The sequence below is a fragment of the Mizuhopecten yessoensis genome, unplaced genomic scaffold, assembly GCF_002113885.1.
Source record: "Mizuhopecten yessoensis strain PY_sf001 unplaced genomic scaffold, ASM211388v2 scaffold5691, whole genome shotgun sequence".
In the NCBI taxonomy this organism is placed as follows: domain Eukaryota; kingdom Metazoa; phylum Mollusca; class Bivalvia; order Pectinida; family Pectinidae; genus Mizuhopecten; species Mizuhopecten yessoensis.
The window spans coordinates 31,796-59,190 of record NW_018406175.1 but is presented as its reverse complement, the minus strand read 5'-3'; the positions used below and the strand labels follow the sequence as shown (position 1 = coordinate 59,190).

Genomic DNA, 27,395 nt, shown 5'->3' with positions numbered 1-27,395 from the left:
ATATTCAGGTGAGCGATACAGGCCCTCTGGGCCTCTTGTTCAAATTTTTTCCAACACACTGATATAAGTAACAATTCATTTTAAATACTACAATATCAATTTGTATTAATAACTTCCCGTATTCCACATCTATATGTGTCTGACAATCATAGGGCATCTCACTTTTGTTTCAGACAACCAAAAAACGAAAACAGTTTTGAGTTTTTTTTTTATAATATATTGGTTATTATAATATTTTTCTCTGGCAAATAGAATATCATAATACTGGTAAGCGGGTTCCACTGTATTAAAGTTGTAAAAACATTGTGAGTATGTAATCTCAAAATGGCAAATTGTATGAACTACATTAGATCTGATGATACAGAGGATCATATACATGTACTAAGTTTTTTGAATAAAAAATGACTTAACTTCTTCATAACAGAGTCATTTTGCTGCACAGAAATACTGTACTACCGTAAAACAATCCTTTTTAGATCGAATGTCTATAACACTATATATCAGTGATAATTTTGTACAGATTGTGTCCAGTGTCTATAACACTATATATATCAGTGATATTTTTGTACAGATTGTGTCCAGTGTCTATGACACTATATATCAGTGATATTTTTGTACAGATTGTGTACAGTGTCTGTAACACTATATATCTGTGGTATTTTTGTACAGATTGTGTCCAGTGTCTATAACACTATATATCAGTGATATTTTTGTACAGATTGTGTACAGTGTCTGTAACACTATATATCTGTGATATTTTTGTACAGATTGTGTCCAGTGTCTGTAACACTATATATCTGTGATATTTTGTACAGATTGTGTCCAGTGTCTATAACACTATATATCAGTGATATTTTTGTACAGATTGTGGATGTCTTCATGGAATTCAACCTGATTCAGCAGTGTACTTCCTTTCTGTTGGATGCTCTGAAGAACAACCGGCCTGCAGAGGCACCCCTACAGACCAGACTTTTAGAAATGAATCTTATGTCTGCTCCACAGGTAACTTGTATTTTTAAGAACTCCTGTGTTATCATGGTGTTTTCCTTGCCATCTGCTCTTTATTTTTGATAAAGTGATGTGGACACAGGTGATGTTCTTGCCAAGGGCTGTTGTGATAAGAACAATATCTTACATTTTAAGACCACAGCTAGAGGTCAGAAATAGATGAACCACTCCACCCCGACCCTTGTTCCTGTATATCCCTGAATACTCATCTCTCTTTACTCCACCCGACCCTTGTTCCTGTATATCCCTGAATACTCATCTCTCTTTACTCCACCCCGACCCTTGTTCCTGTATATCCCTGAATACTCATCTCTCTTTACTCCACCCCGACCCTTGTTCCTGTATATCCCTGAATTCTCATCTCTCTTTACTCCACCCCAACCCTCGTTCCTGTATATCCCTGAATACTCATCTCTCTTTACTCCACCCGACCCTTGTTCCTGTATATCACTGAATACTCATCTCTCTTGACTCCACCCGACCCTTGTTCATGTAAATCACTGAATACTCATCTCTCTTTACTCCACCCCAACCCTTGTTCCTGTATATCCCAGAATACTCATCTCTCTTTACTCCACCCCGACCCTTGTTCCTGTATATCCCTGAATACTCATCCCTCTTAACTCATTCAAGGTTTAATTAGATATTTTAAAACTGATTTTGCAGACGGAACTAATAAAGAAAGAACTGTTATGACATAAAACTGTAAACCTTCCGTCTTGTGATGGACAAAATGTTTACTTAACACATGTTTAGTTTATCAGATGAATTTGAAAATGAGGGGGAAATAGACTTGTTATCATATGACAGAGTGTTAATGTAGTATTGAACTATTACAGGTGGCAGATGCCATCCTCGGCAATCAGATGTTTACTCACTACGACCGTGCCCATGTGGCCCAGCTGTGTGAGAAGGCAGGACTTCTACAAAGGGTAGGTCTACATATTGGATCTTATAAGCCCTCTTTTCTTTGAGAAATCTTGTATTTTCCCCCAAAATCACTGCATAATTTACTGTATTTTTTGTGTGATACTATTCCACGTTCATAGGCACAGGCTCATTTCAGACAGTGGTAGAAAAATCACTGATTCAAACTGACTGATAACAGGTCTTTACGCATCTCGTATAGAATTGTCGCATCTGGTAGGTTAAAATCGGGTCACGTTGTGACCCCCTATGAGACTAAAGGCGGTCAGTTGACATCAGGTACTATTTGAAAGTGTCTCGGCGACCCGAGTAGAAATTGAAGAAAAAAGGAAGAAGATTCACGCAGAGAAGACGTTGAAATGTAACAAGGTCACAGTCATGACCTTTGGGGTTATGTAAAGGACTTCATTGGTTGAGTATGCATACCAAATATGAAGCCTTTATCTTTAACAGTTCATAAGTTATACAGTTTTTAGATTAATTATAGGTACTTGAGCAGGACAAAATATGTCCCAGGTGTACATATCAAAAGGTGGTATAACAGGTCCTCAGTGCGATAAATTTGTTATATGGTTTGTTACTGACCTACTTGGCCGAACCCCGTATGAAATTACTGACCCTCTATGGTTCCATAGTAGGTCGGTAACAAACCATATAACTAATAATCACTTACTCCCACACTAAGTACTTTTGATAGACTGAAGGCAGGACTTATAAAGGTCTAGAACCTCACTGAACAGAATCTAAATGTCACTTGCTTACAAATTGCTAAACTGGTAGCCATTTATCATTGGTGATGGTATGTACCGGTACTTACTTTTTCAATGAGATCTTGTTCAGGTAATTTGTCTCGGATTTCATCTGGATTCAAAAAATCTTATATCTTTTATCATCTTGTGCAATTGTGTACAGACCATAACTAATATTGATAAATTTTTCTAGAGATTTCAAGGGTGTTACATGTTTTCAGATACTAGCTCCAGGCCAGTAGACACTAATAATGCAACTTTATCCAACAGTGTTACTTACCTCAGCTGATGATTGCCTTAAACTAAATGATGATAAACTAAAAATTCTTCACTGCTTCTGAAAATCAATCTGGATACTTGTTCTAAGTACGAGAATTTAGTGAAACCAATAGGATGGACAGTACGATTATTGCTGATTGTTGGAAAGATGTACTTTATTTCTGTACCCCACATGATTATATCAAATTAAAAGAGATTTATTTTGCAACAAATATGGCCATTTTGGTAATAAGTGTTGAATTTCAAAGTTCCTAGGGCATACTAGCACATTTAACACACATACGATAGCAATAGGTCTATCATCACCAATGTGACATGAAGGACTCTGTGTGTTCACATAGATACTGTGGTAAAAAGTACCAGCAATTTACAGGTTTAAAACGTTAATTGATTACAGTCATGGTGATAAAATTGAACAAAAACATCTGTGTGAGTTAAAACATGATAAACAAGTCACTAGCCCCAGGCTAGTATGCCTGCAATTTTCACAAGCTCAAGCTGACATTCTGTTAGCCACTCACTTCTGGCAAGTAGATTTTTACTTCCCTGGATATACCATTCTTATTAGCCTAACATCATCAGATTGTGGGTATTCAAATCACCCGTAATCCATGGTCTGTGGTCCATCTGTCTGTTGTCTGTCGTTAAAAAGGCTCCTGTTATTGCTATTACTCCAGAAGTACTGAACTGATCTTTCTCAAATTTCATATGAAGGTTCATTTTGGTCCCTAGTTGTGTATGTTTCATTTTGGGACTGATCACAAAAGCAAAATGGCTGCCTGCCATCCAGCCAGCCAGCCATCTTGAATTTTGACAATTCAAGGTTGTTATTGCTATTCTACAAGAAATACTGGACATGTCTTTCTAATGTTTCATAAATGGGTTCCCTGTAGTCCATAGTTGTGGATATTTCTTTTTAGACTGATTGGAGAAAACAAGATGGCAACCAGTTAGCCATCTTGGATTTTGACAGTTCAAGTTTGTTATCAATATTTCTCAAAAAATTAACAATGACCTCACTTCAAAAATAAAAATATCAATCCAAGCTGTAAGAAGTTTTGATTATGATGCATTTACTGTTGACAAGAGCATAAATCCAACACAAAACAAAGAAGAGAAATGAAGGAAAAGATCAAACTGTGATGGAACTAATGAAAATCTCTGGAGTCTGTTATATGGTAATCTTGTCATTATAACGAGACAGGAACTAATGAAAATTTCTGGAATCTGTTATATGGTAATCTTGTCATTATAACAAGACAGGAGCTAATGAAAATCTCTGGAGTCTGTTATATGGTAATCTTGTCATTATAACGAGACAATTATTTGTAACTTGTGTGACTGTTTAGTGTTAATTAATGTTGTAGGCCCTGGAACACTACACAGACCTTTATGACATCAAGCGGGCAGTCGTACACACCCATCTCCTCAACCCAGAGGTAAGTCGCACCATTCGCAGTAACCTTGTTCTATCAATGTAAAATATGGTCCTTAGGGAGATTTTATCGACTTTTCTTGTTGTCCTGGATAAAAGCACACAGGAGGTCTGAACGGGGTCTGAACCATGGTAACTGGAGAACCCCTACGTAATGAGGACTTTTAACACTGATTGGGGCATAAAGTCCCATCTGTCTTGGTGAATGTGCTTTATGCCATCTAACCCCTCCGAAACTTAAATTTCACTGACATTCCAGTATTAAAATTCTATGTAAGAAAACTTGTCTGAAGATAGTAAAAACTTTGTATTACAGTGGCTGGTGAACTACTTTGGCTCATTGTCTATAGAGGACTCGTTAGAATGTCTGAAGGCCATGCTGCAGGCAAACATCCGCCAGAACCTGCAAGTGTGTGTACAGATAGCCACCAAATACCATGAGCAGCTAGGCACACAGTCACTCATAGAGATCTTCGAGTCCTTTAAAAGTTTTGAAGGTGAGTCGCAATGATGACCCGCATTACTATTATTTGTGATGTTAAAAGTAAAAGTACCCGGTATTTCTTTTGAATTTGAGGAAAATGTTGAATTTTATTGTTATTTTCTCCCTCTTGTTTTTCCTCAATTCCTTTTTTTATTTTATTTTTCATTCATGTTAAGTCTTAACTAAAAGCTGGATCTAAACACAAGTCTTACTTAAAAAAAAGTGGAGCTAAACACAAGTCTTACTTTAAAAAACTGGATATAAACACAAAGTCTAACTAAAACTTAACACAAAGTCTTACTATAATAACTGGAAAAAACGCAGTCTTGCTAAAACAACTGGAGCTTACCACCAAGTCTTAACTAAACACTGGAGCTAAACACAGAGTTCTAACTTAATACTGGAGCTAAACACAGTCCTAACTTAATACTGGAACTAAATACATAGTCCTAACTTAATACTGGAGCTTAACACAGAGTCCTTACTTAATACTGGAGCTAAACAGAGTCATAACTTAACACTAATGACAACTTAACAGAGTCCTAAATCTCCATCCGGGCGTAAGATTTTTAGAAGTTTAGCACGACGATAAGGCAGTCTTATATCTTGCCTAGCAAAAACAGGAATGCACCTGTGAAATATGTGAGAAAAGTGCCCTCTACACAAAGTCCAGCAGACTTGTTTGAGGTTAACAGTATAAAATGTCGTCAAAACAATTTGCTCTTCAGGTCTCTTCTATTTCCTGGGATCCATCGTTAACTTCAGTCAGGACACAGACGTCCATTTTAAGTACATCCAGGCTGCCTGTAAGACTGGGCAGATCAAAGAGGTGGAGCGAATCTGTCGCGAGAGTAACTGTTATGATCCAGAGAGGGTGAAAAATTTCCTCAAGGTAAGCTGTCTATAATAATATATAATATCTACAATATTTCTGAGCTTTATACATAGCGGAATGCTGAATAATTAATAAATAAAATGTATGGGCGATACTGGAATGTTACTTACTTACAATAGTAATAGACTTCAGTGTTGCCCTAGATAAACCAGTTCCACAGACAAACTCGTGCTGCTTGACATTGGCATAAAGTTTCGTATGTGAACTTACATCAGCTTGTTTAACACATGTTTCCCTTCCACACCAACAGTGAATCACTTGATTAGCACACTCTTATAAAGGTAGTGACACTCAAGGTTGTGCTAGTCCATAGCAGTTCTGTAAAATCATTTAATGTTATATTATCTAATTCATTCATTGAGGTGATATCCATTTGTAAAGTTGTTGTGTTTAGTTCATTCAAAATAACATGTACACTAACAGTGTAATATACTCAAAACAAATTGGGATCTTTTGAGTCTAAACTTATTTTTGCATAGCTGTAATGTTCCACTTCTTCATCCATGTTCATGATCAGCTGGCATTTTTAAACAATCACTGATCTCTTCAAATGAGTGTGACATTATTCAGTGAAATTTAGCTCACTTGAAGGACAGAATAAACCACGAATTCAATTACTTTATTTAAAACACTTAACTGACATGTAAATTTTCTAGTTCTGTTAGACCTACACAATTTAATTTTCTGGGTTTTGAAGTTGTCGAACCACCAATAAATATCGATTTATACTTAAACATACTGCCAACCACCCAGAAAAAAATCAATACCCCCCACTTCCGAGACATCCCTTAGCATATTAACTAATTTACATTGAACATTTTCAGCTGATAATTTTAGTAGCTGTAATTCTGTAGAAGACATACTGAGCTCATGATAAAAATTGTTGTGTACAAATGCTAACCATATTCAAAAATAGTGTGGAATATTTTTTTAATTAATTGGTAATATCAGAATGTGCTTTATGAATTAAAAAATTGAATCGTCTTTTCCTCACTAAATTAAGATTAAGTTATAGCCATCCAAATACACCTGTCTTATACAATAGCGATGTAATGATTTCTGTTATTAGGAGGCCAAGCTTACGGACCAGCTGCCGTTGATCATTGTGTGTGATCGCTTTGACTTTGTTCATGACTTGGTTCTCTACCTGTACCGCAATAGCTTACAAAAGTACATAGAGATCTATGTACAGAAGGTAAACCCTGCCCGGCTCCCGGTTGTAATTGGTGGACTCCTTGATGTTGACTGTGGGGAAGACGTCATCAAACAGCTGATCCTTGTTGTGAAAGGACAGTTCTCTACTGACGAGCTGGTGGAGGAGGTAGAGAAGCGTAACAGGTAGGGCACCTGTCAGACAATGGACACAGACATCGGTCACCAGCATTTAAGAAATTGTAAAAATAAACTCTGAACACCACTGGTATGGCACCTGTCACAGACACAAGTCAAAAAAATTACAGAAATGTTTAAATACAATTGTCCCTGTGTACAATTTGTTCACTTGTACAGTATTTGTGGCAAATTTCGATACAGAGTTTTGATTCAATTATAAAAGGCCTCTAATTGACAATATTGCCACAATGTACATTTCATAGTGTGCCAATTATTACAGGATGTTTCAAAATACATTTCGATAAATGCAAAAATAAATTCCTCTTTTAAAATGATACAGTTTTTTAAACTTGACAGAAGGAGTTTTCAGATTTGGGAAACATGAATTGTTTGCTACTGATGATTGTAATAGACTTCAGTGTTGCCCTAGATAAACCAGTTCCACAGACAAACTTGTGCTGCTTGACATTGGCATAAAGTTTCGTATGTGAACTTACATCAGCTTGTTTAACACATGTTTCCCTTCCACACCAACAGTAAATCACTTGATTAGCACACTCTTATAAAGGTAGTGACACTCAAAGATGTGCTAGTCCATAGCAGTTCTGTAAAATCATTTAATGTTATATTATCTAATTCATTCATTGAGGTGATATTCATTTGTAAAGTTGTTGTGTTTAGTTCATTCAAAATAACATGTACACTAACAGTGTAATATACTCAAAACAAATTGGGATCTTTTGAGTCTAAACTTATTTTTGCACAACTGTAATGTTCCACTTCTTCATCCAAGTTCAGCTGGCACTTTTAAACAATCACTGATCTCTTCAAATGAGTGTGACATTATTCAGTGAAATTTAGCTCACTTGAAGTACAGAATAAACCATGAGTTTTCAGATTTGGGTAACACAAATTGTTTCTTACTTACAATAGTAATAGACTTCAGTGTTGCCCTAGATAAACCAGTTCCACAGACAAACTTTTGCTGCTTGACATTGGCATAAAGTTTCGTATGTGAACTTACATCTATCAACAGCTTTTCAGTTTGTATGGAACTATAGTTACAAAAGAAAATGTCATGAAAGAAAATTGTATGTAATCACATTTGGAAGATAATCTTAAAGGTTCTACTTGCTATTAATGATTGTAAATGAATTTATAAACAGGATGAAGCTGCTGCTGCCGTGGTTGGAGATGCGTGTCCATGAGGGAGTTCAGGAACCAGCCACGCACAATGCTCTAGCTAAAATTAACATAGACAGCAACAACAACCCGGAGAGGTTCCTCAGGTGAGTTAGGGAATATTAAAACACATAGGTTGATACATAACTAGAAAGCTTACAGGTTAAAATTATGGTAAGTCCTATAGCAAGTAATTTATTCATATGTTTGCGGCTGAAAACCGACCTTTTCCATATAGAATGGTAAAGCTAACCATGCTTTGACAACATACGCTACCTGTTCAGTAGATATTCCTAGCTTACAACAGGAGGTCAACAGGTAGTAGCGATGCAAAAGCCTTCTCCCCTTAGGTACATATTGGACTAACCCAGGGAGCCAGATTTGGGCCAAGGTATTTTATTTCAAGGGTTGAACCACATTTGTGGACAATTCTTTGCCGATTTTGTAACAGGTGTGTGTCAAGATCTAACATTAGGCTAACAGAGCACAGGGCTGCCTTCCCCATAAGTACTCGCAGTTTTTGATAATACCGATGAATCACTCAGCTGACAATTAAAAGATGATTGAGATGCAATGCTTTCTCAATCAAACAAAATGTTTCATCAGTTCTAGAAACTCAAGTTCATAGGTAATTTCTGATATTTCATTGGTAAAAATGTAACAAATGCACATTGCTTTTAATTAAATTATTTCAAAATGTATATATAATTGAAAAAATCATTAAAAAAATGTGGAAGTATTAATGATACTGCTTTTCACTCATTATAGAGAAAATGGGTTTCATTTATATGTCTGGTTGAATGATAGTTGCTGCAAGAAATTAAGGAATTTTTTTTTCAATATTTACATTTGCATAGCATTGTCACTATATAGGCTATTTGAAAGCTGTGTTGTTGATGGGACTTTAAATACCATGCACCACAAGACATTATTCTTAGCATATTAATACAACACCGACCGGAACTACAATACAATGTAAACAAACATGACGGCTGCTGAAATATCGCTGGGCATCATGAGACATGACAATGTAATTGTAATTGTGTAAAAGAAAAGAAATTATATAAAAAAACACTTTTATTACAACAAATACAAGACTAACATCTGCAATATCGTACAAAATGCACATCGGTTGAAATAACCAATGCTGGCAATGGAAAAAATTGTAACACTCATGCAATTTATCAGAAATATGGTCTGTTGCACTGCACTGATCCACAGGGATTCGTCACAATGTCTGAAATACACATATGTTATAGACCTACTGATATGAGTCATGGCACACATAACATACACAAGGCATGTGTGTATTTCGGACATTTGTAACGAACCCCTGTGCTCTGTCGCAAGATCACTCACTTCAAACGCTATCAGTATTACGCGTCTATCAGCCACAGCTTCCTCAGTTTCTAACGACAACAAGGCTGTTGTAGAATCTACTCACTGTAGTCAGGTTCCGATAGATTCTTCACAAATTCGAACTTTCCTTTCTGCTCATTCAACTTCCAAAAATAACTCCCTCGTGGAGGGCAAGGTCGGATTACGGTGTACACTGTATTTATCCATGCGCGAAATTTGTTCCGGGGGAATATTGAAACAATTTCAAATCTTATTTTCAGCTCAGATTTCTATTGATAAATTTAAATCTCAAACGCAATTGTATTGATACTGAATTGTGGAATACAATTGAAGTGTTTCAAAGTACTACTTTATTTGCCAATCAGCATGCTACAACACTGTTCCAACTATTGAACGAGTTTGGGTGAACTGTCGATAAGGCGGGAATTTTTAAATTTTAGATATTAGTAATTTGAAAAAGAACAAAGCTGTGTCATTCTCATAGATTATAAATACCATACAAAAACAGTTCAATGCTTAAGTAGTTCTAGTTTCCCAAGAAATGCTTGACAGATCTTTCTATAATTTCAAAGTTAAGTTCCCCTTGTTACACATTAATTACTATGCTAGTAAATAGGTCATATGACAACCTCATTTTGAAAGAATACTGTCATACACAACTGGATGACGTTCTGATCTAACTTTACTATAAGGTGCATTAGTGTTTACATGACTCAATCCATCCAATAAGATCAAAACTATAGAGCCAAAGAAGAAAGTAGGATGGTGAGTGCCAAAATCTTGTTTGAAAGAATGATCATGTAATGGTGCTGCTTTTTGGATGATATCTTTTGAGCTTTGAAGAAATGTGATTGAACTTGGTAACGCAGCACTGAGGCTGCTTGACAGATATATATTGTACTTAATTGTCTGGTGATGCTTTAAATTCCAATACTCAGTGTTACACTATATGTAGATATTACACTTCAACGTTAGTTAAATTAGTGATTTTGATTATTTTTTGTACCAGAGAGAATAAAAAACTTTTTCCCAATATTGACTTGTGAAGACTTGTTTTCTGATATTATACAGATGTTTTGTCTTTTGGGGGGAAACAAATCTGATGTAATATTAGTTTGATGTTTAACTATCATTTAGTGGACAGTAATAGGAATGAGAGAATAAAACACTTCTGGTCTACTGACTACCTACATCTGTCTTCACTCCTATAACATACAATATTACAACGTACAAATATTGTCAACTGTCTACCAAGACTGCTGACACATCCACAGTAGTGGAATGTTTTACTGATGTATATCTGGGACTGCCATTTATTTATTCAAACGTTCATGTATTTACAGAGAGAACCAATTCTACGACAGTTTAGTAGTGGGTAAATATTGTGAGAAGCGTGACCCCCACTTGGCGTGTGTAGCTTATGAAAGAGGACAGAACGACATGGAACTCATCAAGGTGAGTCCTCAAAGGAACAAATTAATAGGATTTGTTGGCTGATACGATAAAACAGCAAACTAAAATTTATAAGATTTGATGTTTAATGAGGGTCTCACAATATGTATCTCAAAATCTAAATGGCTTTATTGAGATATCATAATTTTGGAGACCTCCAAGTGACCTATCACAAATTGTCTCCATTATTTTGTAGACATCATACTGTGTCTCTAGTATTTTGTAGACATCATACTGTGTCTCTAGTATTTTGTAGACATCATACTGTGTCTCTAGTATTTTGTAGACATCACACAATATCTAGTATTTTGTAGACATCATACCGTGTCTAGTATTTTGTAGACATCATACCGTGTCTAGTATTTTGTAGACATCGTACGGTGTCTCTAGTATTTTGTAGTCATCATACTGTGTCTCTAGTATTTTGTAGACATCATACCGTGTCTCTAGTGTTTTGTAGACATCATATCGTGTCTCTAGTATTTTATAGTCATCACACAATCTACATTAGTATTTGTTCAGTTTATTTTATCTCCATTATATGTACAATCAGGCTGTTTTGTTTTTATTTGCTTAAGGTACAGAAACAAGATGTAAAAGTCTGCAGCTGAAGATTATTATTTCTCAAGCTATACACTACCATTAATGTAACTTGAATGTTCTCCAGGTGTGCAATGAGAACTCGCTGTTCAAGAGTGAGGCGAGATACCTGGTACGTCGCCGTGACACTGACCTATGGGCAGTGGTGCTACAGGAGGATAATGAATACAGACGCCAGCTGATTGACCAGGTAAGGGATTTTTGTCAGTGTAGACTTGATCTTTCTCAAATTTCATACATAGGTTCCTCGTAGTCAGTTGTATATTTGATTTTAATGACTTAACCCTATGTAATATAAATTATGTTTAAAAAGCACTGCTAACACTTGTAATTAACCCTGTTCACACTATATATTGAGGCCTAACTTTTCCAGAGTAAGGTGCAGGGGTTAGTGGTTACTGCTGAACGAGGGTTTTCGTTTCCCTTTTAATACTAAGAGTAGACTGATTAGTGTGTAAACCTGATAATAATGGCTTATGTGATGTAGGTGGTCCAGACAGCGCTGTCCGAGACACAGGACCCGGAGGATATTTCTGTCACAGTCAAGGCTTTTATGACCTCAGATCTTCCAAATGAACTGATTGAACTGTTGGAAAAGATTGTTCTGGAGAACTCTGTCTTCAGTGACCACAGGTAACTAGTGATCACATGAATGTCGTGTAATCTGTTCCAGGTTGTGACATTTTATTGAAATGATCTGACACAGCTAAAAAACTAACTCAAAAACTTCAACCTGAAACGTCAAAACAGCTAGCTAGTGCTTGGTTCTAGTTTGTGAGCAGGTGTTTTTGTGCAGTGTTAGTTCACCACATTTGATACGCTGTTGACTATTGTATATACAAGGTTGAGACATTGATATAGGGTGTAAGCAATATGCTAAATCAAATTTGTATACATTTCAGGGGCCAAAAGGGAGTACTTTTGGTGAAGAACATTTTATGATGCTGAGCAACTTTCAAAGATTTTGTTTACTATATATTAATTACAAGTGGTTGTTATTGTAATACTGGGATATACATCTATATATAACACTGTAACTTCACTGTAGCCCGTATTTTAAATGGCTGTCACAAAAACAAAAAACGATGACCAGTTTAGCAACCTATAACAGGTTAGGTATGTGTATTTTTATTAACTAACTTAGAGATATATTAAGAATAGGAGAGCTATGCTGTTCTCCAACAGCTCTCATTTAGAATGTGCTTGTGTGCTGTTTATGGGTAATAAAACTATAAATGGGATTTTAGGATATTTCCTCTAGATAGTAGATTTGGTCTGGGGAACTGGAATCTTGTTATATCCCTTAAGCCCATTCTTTAACAAAATATTACAGCAGGATATCTCCGAGGGGATGATATTTTCGCAATTTAGCGGGTCAATAATGTGATAGCTAAAATATGATCTGCAGAGTAATATTACAAGTGAAATATTTAGCTGTGATAATAAGCTTCCAAATCAAAGTGTCATCATGAAATAGGGAGCATGTGGTTACGACGATTCTTATACATCAGGATGACGATTCTTATACATCAGGATGACGATTCTTATACATCAGGATGACGATTCTTATACATCAGGATGACGATTCTTATACATCAGGATGACGATTCTTATACATCAGGATGACGATTCTTATACATCAGGATGACGATTCTTATACATCAGGATGACGATTCTTATACATCAGGATGACGATTCTTATACATCAGGATGACGATTCTTATACATCAGGATGACGATTCTTATACATCAGGATGACGATTCTTATACATCAGGATGACGATTCTTATACATCAGGATGACGATTCTTATACATCAGGATGACGATTCTTATACATCAGGATGACGATTCTTATACATCAGGATGACGATTCTTATACATCAGGATGACGATTCTTATACATCAGGATGACGATTCTTATACATCAGGATGACGATTCTTATACATCAGGATGACGATTCTTATACATCAGGATGACGATTCTTATACATCAGGATGACGATTCTTATACATCAGGATGACGATTCTTATACATCAGGATGACGATTCTTATACATCAGGATGACGATTCTTATACATCAGGATGACGATTCTTATACATCAGGATGACGATTCTTATACATCAGGATGACGATTCTTATACATCAGGATGACGATTCTTATACATCAGGATGACGATTCTTATACATCAGGATGACGATTCTTATACATCAGGATGACGATTCTTATACATCAGGATGACGATTCTTATACATCAGGATGACGATTCTTATACATCAGGATGACGATTCTTATACATCAGGATGACGATTCTTATACATCAGGATGACGATTCTTATACATCAGGATGACGATTCTTATACATCAGGATGACGATTCTTATACATCAGGATGACGATTCTTATACATCAGGATGACGATTCTTATACATCAGGATGACGATTCTTATACATCAGGATGACGATTCTTATACATCAGGATGACGATTCTTATACATCAGGATGACGATTCTTATACATCAGGATGACGATTCTTATACATCAGGATGACGATTCTTATACATCAGGATGACGATTCTTATACATCAGGATGACGATTCTTATACATCAGGATGACGATTCTTATACATCAGGATGACGATTCTTATACATCAGGATGACGATTCTTATACATCAGGATGACGATTCTTATACATCAGGATGACGATTCTTATACATCAGGATGACGATTCTTATACATCAGGATGACGATTCTTATACATCAGGATGACGATTCTTATACATCAGGATGACGATTCTTATACATCAGGATGACGATTCTTATACATCAGGATGACGATTCTTATACATCAGGATGACGATTCTTATACATCAGGATGACGATTCTTATACATCAGGATGACGATTCTTATACATCAGGATGACGATTCTTATACATCAGGATGACGATTCTTATACATCAGGATGACGATTCTTATACATCAGGATGACGATTCTTATACATCAGGATGACGATTCTTATACATCAGGATGACGATTCTTATACATCAGGATGACGATTCTTATACATCAGGATGACGATTCTTATACATCAGGATGACGATTCTTATACATCAGGATGACGATTCTTATACATCAGGATGACGATTCTTATACATCAGGATGACGATTCTTATACATCAGGATGACGATTCTTATACATCAGGATGACGATTCTTATACATCAGGATGACGATTCTTATACATCAGGATGACGATTCTTATACATCAGGATGACGATTCTTATACATCAGGATGACGATTCTTATACATCAGGATGACGATTCTTATACATCAGGATGACGATTCTTATACATCAGGATGACGATTCTTATACATCAGGATGACGATTCTTATACATCAGGATGACGATTCTTATACATCAGGATGACGTTTCTTATACATCAGGATGACGTTTCTTATACATCAGGATGACGATTCTTATTCATCAGGATGACGTTTCTTATACATCAGGATGAAGATTCTTATTCATCAGGATGACGTTTCTTATACATCAGGATGACGATTCTTATACATCAGGAATAATACAATACGATGTTTGGAAATAGAATATATGACATACCTGATAGTGGTTGATGATTTGTTTATCAAAATACTCTTACTCTTGTTCAATAAGCTGTAATAAAGCCTATTTATAGGACGGCGAAAATAGATTTTTTTCACATTTTCTAGATCGCGAAATTAGCATACATTGTTAATTTAATTTTCTTTTTTTTGGGGGGGGGGGGGGGAAAATCGCAAAAGTTGAAGCCAGCGTAAATAAACTGCTATATGTTATTAGCTTCAGAGTGAAGTCACAGTGTTATTCACCAGTAATAGTTCTGATATAGGGTAATTACAACTGTTAACAATTGACAGTGCTGATAGAGAGTAATTACAACTGTTAACTATTGATGGTGCTGATAGAGAGTAATTACAACTGTTAACTATTGATGGTGCTGTTAGAGAGTAATCACAACTGTTAACTATTGATGGTGCTAATAGAGAGTAATCACAACTGTTAACTATTGATGGTGCTGATAGAGAGTAATCACAACTGTTAACTATTGATGGTGCTGATAGAGAGTAATCACAACTGTTAACTATTGATGGTGCTGTTAGAGAGTAATCACAACTGTTAACTATTGATGGTGCTGATAGAGAGTAATCACAACTGTTAACTATTGATGGTGCTGATAGAGAGTAATCACAACTGTTAACTATTGATGGTGCTGATAGAGAGTAATCACAACTGTTAACTATTGATGGTGCTGATAGAGAGTAATCACAACTGTTAACTATTGATGGTGCTGATAGAGAGTAATCACAACTGTTAACTATTGATGGTGCTGATAGAGAGTAATCACAACTGTTAACTATTGATGGTGCTGATAGAGAGTAATCACAACTGTGAACTATTGATCGTGCTGTTAGAGAGTAATTACAACTGTGAACTATTGATCGTGCAGATTGAGAGGTAATAATTCTATGGATTTGGTTCTACCTCAGTCTTTGAATCCCTCATTTTAATAATGAACATTATTTTATTGTGAGCTTGCTTTTACAGAAATCTACAGAACCTGTTGATTCTGACAGCAATAAAAGCCGACCGTACCAGAGTGATGGAGTATATTAACCGCCTCGACAACTACGATGCCCCTGACATTGCTAACATTGCTATCAGTAATGAGCTTTTTGAGGAAGCTTTTGCAATCTTCAAGAAATTTGAGGTCAACACATCAGCAATACAGGTTTGTAATTCAGACAATGTAATGGGATGGGCTCCACAACAAAGCCTCCTTATTTACAATTTAATTCCAGTTTATGATATAAAATTCCACAATTTTCCTAGTTTTGCAAATGATTTTTCTGATTAAGGTCTGTGTGTTGGTCCTTATGTATATTTTTCTGATTAAGGTCTGTGTGTTGGTCCTTATGTATATTTTTCTGATTAAGGTCTGTGTGTTGGTCCTTATGTATATTTTTCTGATTAAGGTCTGTGTGTTGGTCCTTATGTATATTTTTCTGATTAAGGTCTGTGTGTTGGTCCTTATGTATATTTTTCTGATTAAGGTCTGTGTGTTGGTCCTTATGTATATTTACTTACATTTTATGTATGTGACCATATTATATTAATCTACAATTTGTACATTACAAAGTAGTCTTAGGAAACATTCAAAAACATTTTAACTGAGATTTATTTTTGTTTACATTTTCTCTCATTAATTTGTTTTCGATGTATCTGTAGGTTCTGATAGACCATGTGAACAACCTTGATCGGGCCTACGAGTTTGCTGAGCGGTGTAATGACCCAGCAGTGTGGAGCCAGCTAGGCAGAGCTCAATTGAATCAAGGTTTGGTGAAAGAGGCCATTGACTCCTTCATCAAGGCTGATGACCCGTCTGAGTACATGGAGGTAGTAAACGTGGCCAGTAACAACAGTAAGTAGTGTGGCCAGACTAAAACTGAAAGCAATAGAAAGTCTGGGGCACACCAAATATCAGAAATGTCTGGGGCACAATTAATATCAGAATGTCTGATGGAAACCTAATATCAGAAATGTCTGGGACACACCTAATATCAGAAATGTCTGGGGCACACCTTATATCAGGAATGTCTGGGGCACACCTAATATCAGGAATGTCTGGGGCACACTTTATATCAGGAATGTTTTGGGCACACCTAATATCAGGAATGTCTGGGGCACACTTTATATCAGGAATGTTTTGGGCACACCTAATATCAGGAATGTCTGGGGCACACTTTATATCAGAAATGTCTGGGGCACAATTAATATCAGAATGTCTGATGGAAACCTAATATCAGAAATGTCTGGGACACACCTTATATCAGAAATGTCTGGGACACTCCTTATATCAGAAATGTCTGGGACACAATTAATATCAGAAATGTCTGGGGCCCACCTAATATCAGAAATGTCTGGGGCACACTTAATATCAGAAATGTCTGGGGCACAATTAATATCAGAATGTCTGATGGACACCTAATATCAGGAATGTCTGGGGCACACTTTATATCAGGAATGTTTTGGGCACACCTAATATCAGGAATGTCTGGGGCACAATTAATATCAGGAATGTCTGGGGCACACCTAATATCAGAAATGGTTGGGCGACACTTTATATCAGGAATGTCTGGGGCACACTTTATATCAGAAATGTCTGGGGCACAATTAATATCAGAATGTCTGATGGAAACCTAATATCAGAAATGTCTGGGACACACCTAATATCAGAAATGTCTGGGGCACAATTAATATCAGAAATGTCTGGGGCACACCTAATATCAGGAATGTCTGGGGCACACTTTATATCAGAAATGTCTGGGGCACAATTAATATCAGAAATGTCTGGGGCACACTTAATATCAGAAATGTCTGGGGCACAATTAATATCAGAATGTCTGATGGAAACCTAATATCAGAAATGTCTGGGACACACCTTATATCAGAAATGTCTGGGACACACCTTATATCAGAAATGTCTGGGTCACACCTTATATCAGAAATGTCTGGGACACAATTAATATCAGAAATGTCTGGGGCCCACCTAATATCAGAAATGTCTGGGGCACACTTAATATCAGAAATGTCTGGGGCACACCTAATATCAGGAATGTATGGGGCACACCTAATATCAGAAATGTCTGGGGCACCCCTAATATCAGAAATGTTTGGGCGACACTTTATATCAGGAATGTCTGGGGCACACTTTATATCAGGAATGTCTTGGGCACACCTAATATCAGAAATGTCTGGGACACACCTAATATCAGAAATGTCTGGGGCACACTTAATATCAGAAATGTCTGGGGCACACCTAATATCAGAAATGTCTGGGGCACACCTAATATCAGAAATGTCTGGGGCACACCTAATATCAGAAATGTTTGGGCGACACTTTATATCAGGAATGTCTGGGGCACACTTTATATCAGGAATGTCTGGGGCACACTTTATATCAGGAATGTCTGGGGCACACCTAATAACAGAAATGTCTGGGGCACACTTTATATCAGAAATGTTTGGGGCACACCTAATATCAGGAATGTCTGGGGCACACCTAATATCAGGAATGTCTGGGGCACACCTAATATCAGGAATGTCTGGGGCACACCTAATATCAGGAATGTCTGGGGCACACTTAATATCAGGAATGTCTGGGGCACACTTTATATCAGGAATGTCTGGGGCACACTTTATATCAGGAATGTCTGGGGCACACCTAATATCAGGAATGTCTGGGGCACACCTAATATCAGGAATGTCTGGGGCACACTTAATATCAGGAATGTCTGGGGCACACTTTATATCAGGAATGTCTGGGGCACACTTTATATCAGGAATGTCTGGGGCACACCTAATATCAGGAATGTCTGGGGCACACCTAATATCAGGAATGTCTGGGGCACACTTAATATCAGGAATGTCTGGGGCACACTTTATATCAGGAATGTCTGGGGCACACTTTATATCAGGAATGTCTGGGGCACACCTAATATCAGGAATGTCTGGGGCACACCTAATATCAGGAATGTCTGGGGCACACTTAATATCAGGAATGTCTGGGGCACACTTTATATCAGGAATGTCTGGGGCACACTTTATATCAGGAATGTCTGGGGCACACCTAATAACAGAAATGTCTGGGGCACACTTTATATCAGAAATGTTTGGGGCACACCTAATATCAGGAATGTCTGGGGCACACCTAATATCAGGAATGTCTGGGGCACACTTTATATCAGGAATGTCTGCGAACACTTTTGTCAACAAATGCCTAATGTTGCAATATATGTAAATCTATATTTTAATTAAAAATAATAACAAATATATTATAGAAATATCTTAATGGAGGAAATCGACTAGTAGCCCTTTGGCTGTTCGTAATTTTCGTTAAACAAATAAAGAATTAAATTTAAGAATTTTACAATTGAAAAGAAACCCGTTGATTGATGTTGCTGACATTGAGGAGGTACCTTTGTTTTTATCAACAGATAGTTGGGAAGACCTGGTGAAATTTTTACAAATGGCCAGAAAGAAGGCACGGGAAACATTCATAGAAACGGAACTTATTTATGCCTATGCAAAAACCAACAGACTTGCAGATTTAGAGGAGTTTATTTCGGGGCCAAACCATGCTAATATTACACAGGTAAGACCATTTCTAACATAAAATACTTCATACACCACATAAAAGAAATCTGCTACACACTGATTTTAATTCTCAAATATCTGTGATAGTATTTAGAAAATGTGAACATTTTACTAGCAAACTAAATGAAAAAATCCCATTGTAGGTGGCTGACCGTTGCTTTGACGACCAGATGTACGAGGCAGCCAAATTGCTGTATAACAATGTGTCTAACTATGCGCGTCTAGCCATCACCCTGGTACACCTAGGAGAGTACCAGGGAGCTGTGGATGGGGCACGCAAGGCCAACAGTACAAAGACATGGAAAGAGGTACACAAACTCCAGCAATTATGTACAGGCAAACTTTGATGAGTCAAATTTCTTGATGTGTCCAACTTACGGCAAAGTCCAGACTTTTCCACTTAAATCACACCACTAATGATTTATTCCTGAATCAAACTTTTATGAGTCAAATTTCCCACTGTTTCAAAGTATAAAGCAAGGTCCGTTCGTTAAGAAAATATTCAAAACTACAACTAATAAATTGAAGTAAAAAAATATCCTATACGAGAACAATGAAATGGCCCTCGGTCATGTTAACACCTTCGCGGACATGTTTCTGTATCCAGTGTAAAGTACTGGTGACCAAGATTACAGTGGGAAGTATATATGATGCAAGGTGATAATCATTCACCAGAAGTACTTTTCAATCGTAAAAATAGGCCTATGTCAAAGAAACTGGCATGTTCGACTCTTATCTATGGTTATTGGTAGGTTGTAACTTATTGACTGTAGGCCATAACTTGTATTTAGTAACTTTGCTTGTGTGTTTAGGTGTGTTTTGCCTGTGTGAACAATGAAGAGTTCCGGTTAGCCCAGATGTGCGGACTCCACATAGTAGTACATGCTGATGAGCTAGAGGATTTAATAAATTATTACCAGGACCGTGGCTACTTCGAGGAACTCATATCGCTACTTGAGGCAGCATTAGGTAGGTTGGCATTCTCCTGCTACATGTCCAATGTGTAACTGTTTAGTTGAGTTGTTTTGAAACAACAGCTTTAAAACTATATGAATATTAGGTATGACTTACATTGTGTATGTAAATAAGCTATAATCCCTGTCATTATGTGAATTATAATGATAAAAATGTAATAACATTTCTTAAATATTGTCCTTTAATTGTTTTTAATTATTCTTTTAATGCAGTGAATGTTGAAAAAAGCTATGACTTAAGTTACACAGTAACTCTGGTCTATCCCACCTCATATGATTATTTTAATTGAGAAGTTATACAAACATGAGGTGCCCCATGGGATGACGACAAGTTTATGGGTAAGAGAAGTTATACAAACATGAGGTGCCCCATGGGATGTTTATGGGTGAGAGGAGGTAACCAGGTATTCTCTAGCCTCATCCAACCATGTCAAGTACATTTGTAGGAGTATAATAGGTCTCTTTGTACAATAAATGTCAATTGACAAAATTGTCAAAATAACGAATAGTTGTAACAGTTGCTGTTAAGTTGTATCAGTGTGACTTGAACTTTGAATTAAGTGTATTGACATGTTTGTTTTTCAGGTTTAGAAAGAGCCCATATGGGTATGTTTACAGAATTAGCTATCTTATACTCTAAATACAAGCCGGAGAAGATGAGGGAGCACTTAGAACTATTCTGGTCCAGAGTCAACATTCCAAAGGTACGAAAAAGGACCGCACTTCAATTTGTATAAAGTCTGTATTGTAAACATGACTAGTTTAGTGTACTCATATTTTAGCGCCTTACAGTATGCCATCACTAGGAGTTTAGTCCTATATTTGTAGCACATTGATTCTTTCCTTGACTATATGGAAAACATATCCAGCACTGTACATAATAAACACCATATTTAGCACTGATACTGCAAAAATTTACACATTTACAGCAATGCCAATTTTATTTTAATTATTAATCACATGCACTGGTTTGTATTAGAGAGAAAAGAATTCAAATTTATCAAAGAGATATTGTGGTAGTTATCCTCAAGTTTCATCACAGTATTGTTATAAATAATCACATAAAACAGAAATAAACATCCTGACATGATCCGGTACTTTTTAATGAAACACCTTGATAGTTTTACAAGCACTCTTAATATAGCCATTTCCATTATGTTGTGTAGGTTTTACGAGCAGCAGAGCAGGCACATCTGTGGCCAGAGCTCGTATTCTTGTATGATAAATATGAGGAGTATGACAATGCCGTGATAACAATGATGAGCCACCCAACGGCAGCTTGGCGCGAGAGTCAGTTCAAGGACATTATAACCAAGGTGGCCAACATTGAGCTGTACTACAAAGCAGTACAGTTCTACCTCGACTTCAAGCCACTATTACTCAATGACCTTCTGCTGGTTTTAACTCCTCGTCTGGACCACACCCGTGCAGTCAACTTTTTCACCAAGGTCAACGAAATCCCACTGGTGAAGCCATACCTTAGGGCAGTGCAAAAGAACAACAACAAAGCAACAAATGAGGCGTTGAACAACCTGCTGATTGAGGAGGAGGATTACCAGGGCCTTCGCACCTCCATTGATGCATACGATAACTTCGACAACATAACCCTTGCTCAGCGCCTTGAGAAACATGAGCTGATTGAGTTTAGGCGTATCGCTGCTTACCTCTACAAAGGCAATAATCGCTGGAAACAGTCGGTGGACCTGTGTAAAAAAGATAAGCTTTTCAAGGTAATATGAACAAGAAACCAGCAGTCAAAGGTTTCAATTGTCAGTTAGAATTCTGAAAATTCATAAAAACATTGAATGATTAAAAGATGGCCAAAGTCAAAAAGATCAAAATTCATTGTAAGCTCCCTAGGTCTGAACTTGTACCTTACCATAGTGTCCAACAGCCATCAACAATTCCTTCAAACAACTTCTTCTGAACCTATTTTGGAATTTAATATTTCGCTGAAAGCATCCCTAAGTAGTGGGGATTCAATATACAAATTGTGGGGCTGAGGGGTTGGACCAAAAAGGGGTGAATTGGCCATATTGTTTTAAGAAATTATAAGGAATTATGAGGTTGATATCAGCCGTTTTTGATTTGAAACACCTCAGGTGTTGGGAATTCAAATTGTACCAATAGAAGGCCTTTGAAATATTTGAAATCACCAACATTTAACCATATAAACAATTGCTGTGTATGAAAAGAGAAATACTCATTTGCTACCAGGATCACCTTGGGGTGTGCCCCATCCCTGGGGACTCAGTCATTTGGTAATCACATCGAAATAGTGCAGATCACCAACCCATGTAGAGATGAACATTATCATGCCACTAGAATTGTCTTTAAGGTCATAGGAGTGTAATGGAAGTAGGAAGTACATCCCTAGTTGAAAATCCAATGTAGGGAGACAGTATCACAATTTCCGTATATTCTAATGTTTAATATCAAACTGATGAATATTGTATGTTTATTATTGACACAACAGTGTTTTCTCTCAATATGAAAGTATTTCAAAGCAATCCAGGCATTAATTCAGTTGTTTTTTAATCAATGAGTCACATGTGTCCATTTTTCTGTACTTCAGGAAACCTGCCACCTATTTCACTACTGTGAAGTTTTTCAAGAAAGATAACTCTTTACATGCAATTACTATGTGTACATGGTTTTATTATAAAATGTCAATTTTTAATCGTTTATAGATAATTAATTTTACACAATTTCAGCATTTATTAAATTGATATACATTAATGCAATACTAATCTATGTCCGTATCATTTTTATTGATATTATTTTGCCAAAAATTGTTTTTTTCATTATTATTTTCAATATTCACTCCTTTTTACATAAATTTCCATTTAAAATCCTTAAAATTCTGACAACCTATATTTTTTTGTGGCAGAAAATTTTCTTTACTTCAAAGCAATATAACTACAAAATTTTAAGAAATTCTACTGAGAAATGTTGACACAATCCTATTACCTTAAGGTCTCCCCAACAAATGATTGCATAGTCCCTAGGTCATAAGTTCATAACATATATAACATAAAACACTGAGGATGAATATTTGGATAACCTGTGCTACCAGGATTGGACCCAGGGACTTGCCCTATCCCTGGGATCCTTTTACGAAACTACTTTTGATGAGAATACTTTGCCATGATTGTTTAAATATCCAGGTGAGTGATACAGGCCCTCTGGGCCTCTTGTTACAAGTACAGGTATTACTACTCCCATAACATGAGAGGCCGCTGGTCGGCCTTTTTTCAATCGGATATGATTTTGCCGACTGCGACCTCTCATTTCCGAAGCACTAATTCTTTGATGCAGTTTCCGCCCGAAATCCGGGCGGAACAAAATCGGCTTGAAAAACTCACTTAAGTGGTTAACAGTTCATGACAACGATGTATACTCACGGAATATATAATATAGATCTCATATGTATGTCACAGACACAAATATATAGTATATTACGGAATAGAACACTCAAAATACATGTCCATGTCGTTGTAGCACATCTCTGACCTACATTTAAAACATTGCTTCTGGATTAATACAAAATAGCAGGGGAGATTTCAAACGGAACGAAATGATACGGAGTTTGTTTGTATTCCACTTGTGAAACATTACATGTAATCCATTTTTGTATTAACCGAAAAAATCATGGCAAATGCTGTCTGCTTCGCTTCGAATGAGGAAAAACTCATTATTTATGTCTTTGACACGAAATTTTTCTCATATAATCATGGATTTATGGAAAGGAATATTTATTGGACCCTTTTGACCATTTAAATGTATGTAAACACGATACACTCTTTCTTAATCCGAACTTTGAAAATGTGATGGTCAGCATCGGGAAAATCAGCTATGGGCAGTTAGAGGTTACGAGGCGCCTGTCAAAAGTTTTTCGCCGTGTAAAACCTCTAACATTGTTGGAGTAAGGTATTACAAGTTGTTGTCCAGATGACATTTGGTAGTTCACTGACACAACAAAAACTGTTTTAAAATAGACTTTTATTAAGCATAATCTAATACACATTGATTCTTTCCATCTGAAAATACTCGCTATAAAAACATTTGTTTACTTTGTGTGTACACATACTTACAGGATGCCATGTGCTATGCGGGTGAGTCGCGGAACATTGACATAGCAGAGGATTTGATTGCCTGGTTCCTGGAGAACCAATACCATGAATGTTTTGCCGCCTGCCTGTTTCAATGTTATGACTTGCTGAGACCAGATGTGATCCTAGAGCTGGCCTGGCGACACAACATCATGGACTTTGCCATGCCTTACATGATACAGGTTGTGAGAGAATACATTTCCAAGGTAAGTTTTACTGTAAAAATGGTGGTTTGGAAAATTTCTAGGATAAATGTTTTTTTTTTTAATTACCCTTGTTAACTCTTCATTGTTGCCTCCTTTGACTTGGTGTCTATTGAAAGTTTGAAGTGAGATCTGTTGTCGTCAATTCATTGAAGGAAGAATAGTAGAAGAAACTGTTGAATTTGATTGCTGTGATAATAATAAAACAAAATTTACACTCTTTGAGATTCTTTTGTGTGCGAGTTGTGCTGTATGACAGGATTTATAACACCATGGTCTGATGTTGTTACAGGTTGATAAGCTAGAGCAGTCCGAAGCAGTACGATCAGAGGAGGAACAGAAAGCTGAGGACCGCCCCATTGTATTTGGTAGGCAGCTCACCATTTTTGGAAAAATACTTAGAATCAATGATGTTCAACATACTGTTTATCTCATTTCACCATGGGGGCATCATACAATTGAATGGAAACATTCTCAGTTGGTGGGGATTCAAATTGTACAAATGGATGGGTTGACCCTCGAGGGGGGCTAAAGGATGGGACCAAAGGAATAACTAGGCCATATTTCTTTAATTCACTTCTCTCCTGAAGTTATGAAATGTATATTAGCCATGTTTGGTTTGGAAACATCCTCAGATGGTGGGGATTCAACATTGTACCAGTTGAAAAGCTGACCTCTGGGATGAGAGGTGGGGCCAACAAGAGTATAACTTGGAAATGTTTGAGGTCCCTGCCCTATAACCATACAATTGCTGAGTATAAAAATTAAGAAATACACATGTAGGGGGTCCAAGTCGCCAGGTGTGGGTATTGTTAACAAGATGGCTCTAGAGTCTGGTCTCACCTGGAAGTCTTTGTCCCTGGGTCATAACTTTGTAACATTTGATATCTCCACCCCAGAATCATGTATACAATTGCTGAGTATCAAGAAGGAGTTGATACCATGATTGACCTCAAGGTCTGCTTCCTGCCATATGGATTCAGCCCCTGATACCATGGAAAGGATCAGATCCCTGTCCTTTTACTTTAAGTGAGACATAGTTACCAGGCTCCAGGCTCTAGCTCCATAATTGGTGACTTAGTCCCTGGGTCATATCATTGAAATGGCCGAGATCCCCATCCCATTACCATATATGACATATGACATAGCTGGGCATGAAAGACTAACACAGATATGTTACCAGGTTTTGCCTGGAGGGGTATTGTTTCTTGGTATGTTGGGTTTAACTAATGTTATTTTATATTAAGTCGTATGATTTTTGATTGTTAACTTTTGAGTTCGGACTATTACATAAGGCTAATGATAATACTTGATTGTAGCGGAGAACCAACTGATGCTGACAGCTGGGCCTGCAACAATGATACCACCACCTCAAGCACCCTCGCCCCAGCCTGGCTATGGAGCACAGTACCCAGGGATGGTGCCGGGCATGGCCCCAGGAATGGCCCCTGGCAGTGTGCCATATGGCTACAGCATGTGATCACATCCTCTTTATAAATGTCATGTGCTTGTTTATGAGGCACAACAGGACTTGTTATTGTTATAGGGACCTGAGGACACTGGCAAAAAACGGTAGTTAGGGACTGATCAGTCTGGTCAGTTAATGGTCAGACTGAGTGGTCATTTAATTTTGTCAGCTGGTCATCCTGTTTTTTTGTTTTTTTTTACCAATCATTTGTCTGGAGAGAGATGTCTAATCCAAGTTGGGCTTGTTAACCGTTAGTAGAACAGCCTGTTGATTGGTTAGCTGAATGGTCATGTGACTTGTATACATGTACTGCACCGTTTGTTTGTCCTCCTGTGATTTTCATGATTTAGTTTGTTGATATATTGAGATGTGTGAGTATTACTGTATTGTGATAGAGGTGTGTACCTTGGTGGCTGTGTTTTACTACACAGATGCCTGTGAATGTATGAGCCCTCATACGTAATAATCATCCTTTGTTAAAGCTATTAGTGGGTCATCATCTTGTTGGTCTAACAAGCCAGTCACATCATAGAACAGGTTTGTACACATTTACTTGGCTTGTAGAGAACAAGTACCTGTACTTGAAGCCCTAAGGGCTCCTAGTGTTAAAATACCTGGTAATTCCTAAGGGCTCCTAGTGTTAAAATACCTGGTAATTCCTAAGGGCTCCTACTGTTAAAATACCTGGTAATCCCTAAGGGCTCCTACTGTTAAAATACCT

General features: G+C 37.0%; 1 protein-coding gene and 1 long non-coding RNA gene across 3 annotated transcripts in view; one reads left to right on the top strand and one right to left on the bottom strand.

The window, feature by feature from the left end:
* Nucleotides 1–27,090, top strand: part of LOC110451010 (clathrin heavy chain 1) — a 51,578-nt gene extending 24,488 nt beyond the window's left edge. For both annotated transcript variants that reach the window (XM_021498837.1, XM_021498836.1), the window contains 20 exons: nucleotides 865–1,002; nucleotides 1,848–1,940; nucleotides 4,331–4,402; nucleotides 4,715–4,895; nucleotides 5,611–5,774; nucleotides 6,847–7,115; nucleotides 8,276–8,398; nucleotides 10,994–11,105; nucleotides 11,770–11,892; nucleotides 12,190–12,335; nucleotides 16,309–16,492; nucleotides 16,990–17,182; nucleotides 19,758–19,915; nucleotides 20,061–20,225; nucleotides 20,730–20,886; nucleotides 21,477–21,595; nucleotides 22,058–22,621; nucleotides 24,988–25,209; nucleotides 25,499–25,574; nucleotides 26,526–27,090. In XM_021498837.1, the coding sequence (XP_021354512.1) occupies nucleotides 865–1,002; nucleotides 1,848–1,940; nucleotides 4,331–4,402; nucleotides 4,715–4,895; nucleotides 5,611–5,774; nucleotides 6,847–7,115; nucleotides 8,276–8,398; nucleotides 10,994–11,105; nucleotides 11,770–11,892; nucleotides 12,190–12,335; nucleotides 16,309–16,492; nucleotides 16,990–17,182; nucleotides 19,758–19,915; nucleotides 20,061–20,225; nucleotides 20,730–20,886; nucleotides 21,477–21,595; nucleotides 22,058–22,621; nucleotides 24,988–25,209; nucleotides 25,499–25,574; nucleotides 26,526–26,686 (3,420 nt within the window). In that variant the 3' untranslated portion in view covers nucleotides 26,687–27,090. The remainder of the gene's footprint in view (nucleotides 1–864; nucleotides 1,003–1,847; nucleotides 1,941–4,330; nucleotides 4,403–4,714; nucleotides 4,896–5,610; nucleotides 5,775–6,846; nucleotides 7,116–8,275; nucleotides 8,399–10,993; nucleotides 11,106–11,769; nucleotides 11,893–12,189; nucleotides 12,336–16,308; nucleotides 16,493–16,989; nucleotides 17,183–19,757; nucleotides 19,916–20,060; nucleotides 20,226–20,729; nucleotides 20,887–21,476; nucleotides 21,596–22,057; nucleotides 22,622–24,987; nucleotides 25,210–25,498; nucleotides 25,575–26,525) is intronic.
* A 92-nt stretch (nucleotides 27,091–27,182) lies between these two features.
* LOC110451011 overlaps nucleotides 27,183–27,395 on the bottom strand; it is a 6,507-nt gene continuing 6,294 nt past the window's right edge. The window contains exon 2 of the long non-coding RNA XR_002463024.1: nucleotides 27,183–27,393. This is a non-coding gene — a long non-coding RNA (uncharacterized LOC110451011). The remainder of the gene's footprint in view (nucleotides 27,394–27,395) is intronic.